At 49.5% G+C, this 4,657-nt stretch overlaps 1 protein-coding gene across 1 annotated transcript; it reads right to left on the bottom strand.

The window, feature by feature from the left end:
* Window positions 1-288: 288 nt before the first annotated feature.
* On the bottom strand, window positions 289-2,944 carry LOC135823737 (POU domain, class 3, transcription factor 3-A-like). The gene has a single exon (XM_065336577.1). The coding sequence runs from the start codon at window positions 2,635-2,637 to the stop codon at window positions 742-744; it is 1,896 nt and encodes a 631-aa protein (XP_065192649.1). The 5' UTR covers window positions 2,638-2,944; the 3' UTR covers window positions 289-741.
* Between the last annotated feature and the right edge of the window lie 1,713 nt (window positions 2,945-4,657).

Raw genomic sequence — 4,657 nt, 5'->3', positions numbered from 1 at the left:
CCAAGCAAATTACTGTAAAACCGGGAGTTTTCGGTGGTGCAATACTTCCCGTATTTCCCAGAATCAACGGTTCGCACAGTTTTCCAGATCCAAAACTGCATTTTAAGTTTGCAAACTGTGTGTCACAAGCTTGTTAGGTCGCGTTCTATATTAGGTGAAAATTACCTGTACCGAAGTTGCCAAAAATATATGTCACCACCGAATTGTCTGGTTTAATAAACAGTACCTTTTCTAAGGGCATTACAGTCATAGTCGTTGTTCGCCACTTGGCACATGTCCAAAAACGTGTCGTAGTTCCAATACTTGATTTCTTTCTTGGCAAAGGGAAAAAGAAAATATAATGAGGAATATAGAGGGGAATTTGCGGTGAAGACGTCCAGGCCAAAAAGCAACGCATGAAAATATGATAAGCAGTTTAGGTTCCATCCTTCTCAGCATAGATACGCGTTTACAGTGCATAACGCACGGGCGGGAAAAAAATAGAACTGAAAGCTGTCAACGAAACAACAGAGGAACTTCACAGAATGGGTACCTATAATGTTAGCCATAGAGATATCTGGCCAAGACCTCCTCCACGAGGATGTTTCTAACAGAGGAGAGTGAGAAGAAATTGAAAAAAACTAGAACGCTGAATGATCACAGACCCACATCCCTCACAACGGAGGAGTTATAGTACATGTACTTCGAAATGTTTTATATTCTTTTGTTTGTCAGATGAGAGCATTTGCTGGGCAAACATGGCTAAGCGCTGCCATTGCTGCTGCCGTAATGCACTGCGGCTGGTATGACTCCGCCACTCCGCTTGTCCTTCTGTCGACGATTGCAAAACCACACGCGGACCACCTCCTTGTCGTGACTGACTGCGCGTGCATACTCTGTAATCTCCGGCGCCGTCGGCTTCTTGTTCTTCTGGAAGAACTGCTCCAAATGGCGGCGTGCCTCCGGAGCAATGGACGTTCGTTTCTTGCGCTGCTTACCGGTTATCTTACTGTTCGGTGGCAGTGTCTGTTTCGTGTTGCTGTCCACGTCTTCAGACCAGCGCTTGAGGATGGCATAGAGCTTACACATGTTTTTATGACTGAGCTGTTGCGCTTCGAAGCGGCAAATAGTCGTTTGCGAAAAGTTCTGGTGGTACATGAGGCCGAGATCTCGGCCTACTTCGTGCTGCGTAAATCCCTTGCGGATGCGCTTCAGCTTCAACTGCTTGGCAAATGCCCTTAAGTGATCGGCGGACGGTGTCGGCTTCTCGTCTCCATAACTGCCGCTGGAAGATGCTCCGGTGGGAATGGACGGAAATTCCAACGGGTTCTCCTGCTGCCCTCCGTCTGATGGTGATATCGGTGAGGTCAACGCCGGCGGTGAATTCCAATGCACTCCCCGTGTGGATACCGTTGTGGTGTACGATCCGTGGTTCCCCTGTACTGACAGGCTGGCGGGGAAGGCAATATCCTTCCTTGGAGCTTGCAGTGCGTGCTGCGTCGGCTGCAGGTACGGACTCATCGTTGGATGCATCGGTTGTTGTGGCGCACTCAGCGGAGTAGAGTTCAGTGGGCTGGCGTACGGCGTCTTATACATACTCGTCATGAACTGTGCCGGCGGTCCGCTCTGGATTGTCGCCGGGTAGGTGGCTGCACCCATTGCCTGTGCCATTGGCGCCGATCGGGTCGTAGCATTGGCAAGAAGATGGCTGCCAGAATGGCTCCCAGAATACACAGGTCCTGGTCCGACGAGGTGATTAGCACCGGGAGAGTTACAACCACCCACCCCACCGGGTAGGAGGACGTTGGTCGGCGAGGACACTCCGTACGACGGCACATACTCCCCACCTCCCGAATGGAATGCTGTGCTGGTGTGTGCCAGGTTCACCAACGCACTGGCACCCATCGGAGAGTCAGCCGGATGAGGGTGGTGAGCACCATGTCCGTTAGTCATGTTTGATTGCTGTTGGTGTTGGTGTGGCTGTTGCTGCTGTTGCTGTGGAGTGCAGTGCAGGGGACTATGTAGCATGTCGCTCTCACTCGCTATCAATGTCGCTTTCTCCTCCTCACAACCTTGAAGACTGCTGGAGAATTCTTCTTCTTTGCTGTTCAGCAGGTCGCTCAACCACGGGTTGAAGTCTGTCGCGTCGAAACACTCCGCGGAATGTCCGATCAGCACCCCGTGCAGTAGCTCTTCAGTCCACTCTGCTGGGGACCTTTCCTGCTTGATTCGACGCTGACAATCCGTGCGTGTCAAGGGGTCCCTTCTTGATCCAAGTACCACGTCACCGCGAGGACCAGAAGGAAGTCGACACGGGTGTTCTGCAAGCGGCCTCTCCGAAGCACAAGTATCGACTGATGAGGGTGTCATTAGTCCCGAGCCCTTTATTACGTCCTCCAGGTCATTGCTGCTGTCGTACTCGTACGTGCAGCCGCTGCTGCTGCTGCTGCTGCGGCTCCAGGGACTGCTGCGTCCGCTGCTGCTGCAGCTAGCGGTCCAGCTGCTATCGCTGGGGACACCCTTGATGTCTTGGCTAACACTGCCATCACTAGCATCATCATCATACGCAACTGCCGCACTTAGCTCGAGCGGACTAAGCATTGCCAGTGGAGTAAGACTAAGACTAAGAGCAGGGTGTAGCTGCTGTACCTCGGTCATAGCGTAGAGTTGATGCGAGCACTACTGCACGCGGACAGTGACACTGGCTGGGTGCACCCCTTTTCAGACTTCGCTCTCGCGCCAAGAAGTATGCCTACACAGATCCTGCATTGCCGACAATCCGAGAGTAAAAATCATCGAAGGAGAAGACAAAGTAGACGGCGAAGAACTACACAAGCCTCCTTCTCACCAAGGTGGTTTTGTTCGTTGGCATTGTTGTGACAGTACGCGACCGCTTTGCTTGTGGGAGCTGACACTAGTTCGAGCCAGCGCTCCTGTCTCAGCTAGCTACACGCGGGCATTTTTCTCGTTTGTTTTTCTCTAGCAGTTGCTGTGCTGTTCCCGCTACGCGATACGCGAAGATCTAGGACTAGTAGGAGCTCTCTCACAAGTCAAACTGTGGTCAGTCGGGCCACGGTCCGGTGCACGATTCAACTGTCGAAATATGCCAACACACACACACACGTACACACACGCACACATACAACTCGGCTTCGTACCGTGCAACTGGAAGCCGAACACTGCATTGTAGTCACCCATTGGCTCTTTGGCAGTTGTGTTGTATGATTGCAAGCAAGCACTGAAGCAGGTGCACACGCAGTCGTTGTTCGTCGACTCCGAACGGATGCCAGTGAACTTTTACCGACGCGGCTGCAGTTTTCGTTTTCGCTGAAAAGAAATGAAGAGAAACGCGATGGTCGCCGTGGCTCAACTGTGCAGTAGGCTCAGGTAACATACATGGATGCATCGGCGACTCTACTTTAGCCTCCGCTCCAGGCAGTGCCGACAAGGCCAAGGCCAGGACGCTCGAACAATGCTGCATGCTGCTGAGCTCTGTCAAGAGCTGGAAAAGATCTCTCAGGTCCCTGGCGAAATTAACACCCTGGAATAAACACCGGACACAACTACTGACTATTGTGACAGCCATTGTCAATTTCAGAAAAGCGCGAAGTCTGGTCAAAAGCGCGCCCATGAACAGTCAGAAGGCCATAAGATGGCAGAATGCGCATGACTATGATGACAGGAGTCAGTGCTCTATCTAGTGGAGAGGAATCACGTCTAGATCTACGTGTACGTGTATATGCTGCACAACGACATTATGTATTGTTATTAATGTTGTTATTAATGTACATGCATAACACGTGACATGAAGATTGAAGGACAGAATACTGAAAATAAAATAAAATTCAATAGTAACGTAACGGTTACTGGTGACTTATAATAATTATATTGCAGGGTTCATATTGTGGCACGCTTTGTCGAGTAGATCTGTCTTGTACACTAGTAGTATTTTGTGAAGAGGTTACCTTTCGCCAGCAGTAGAGAAGGCTCAACACCTCAACTACAGACAGTGGGGCACCATTACTGTTACACACGAAAGGCACAAAGGAAGTACTCACTGAACAGTCATGTACACTGTAGATCTACATGTACATGATGTACTTCTTTACAGTTACAGACAACTTCGCTAATAACGACTGCGGATATAACGACAATTCGCTAATAACGACTGCGGATATAACGACAACTCGCGAATAACGACAGAATTTCCATGCCCAGAGCAAAGTCCCATCCCACTGTAATACATTATAATGAGACTTCGGGTATAACGACACTTCGCGAATAAGGACACCTTTTTGATGCCCCGCCGAGTGTCGTTATAAGCGAAGTTGACTGTACATGCAGTCGCAACTTAGACTAGTTAGAGTTTCTTGCTTGGCAACACACTCTGAACAAATCGTCTTCGTGGAAGACGTGCATTTTGTGTGTACATGTGCCTGACATGTATACAATGTACGTCATGTACATGTACAATCATAATGATAATTATAATCCAAAACTGGTAAACCAGTAGTAGATAAACCTTGTTGTAGTTCATGCAATTGTTGGATGGAGTGTCCTCCTCCTTGTTTCATGCTGTCAATCTAACAATTGCATGTACAATCATGTATGTCGGTTATTGCGACGTTCTCAGGGCTCTTGTTCAGCAATGCTAATAGTAATTCAGTCATGTACATGA

This window comes from Sycon ciliatum, chromosome 8, assembly GCF_964019385.1.
Source record: "Sycon ciliatum chromosome 8, ocSycCili1.1, whole genome shotgun sequence".
NCBI lineage: Eukaryota > Metazoa > Porifera > Calcarea > Leucosolenida > Sycettidae > Sycon > Sycon ciliatum.
This window is presented reverse-complemented; position numbering and strand designations above follow the sequence as displayed.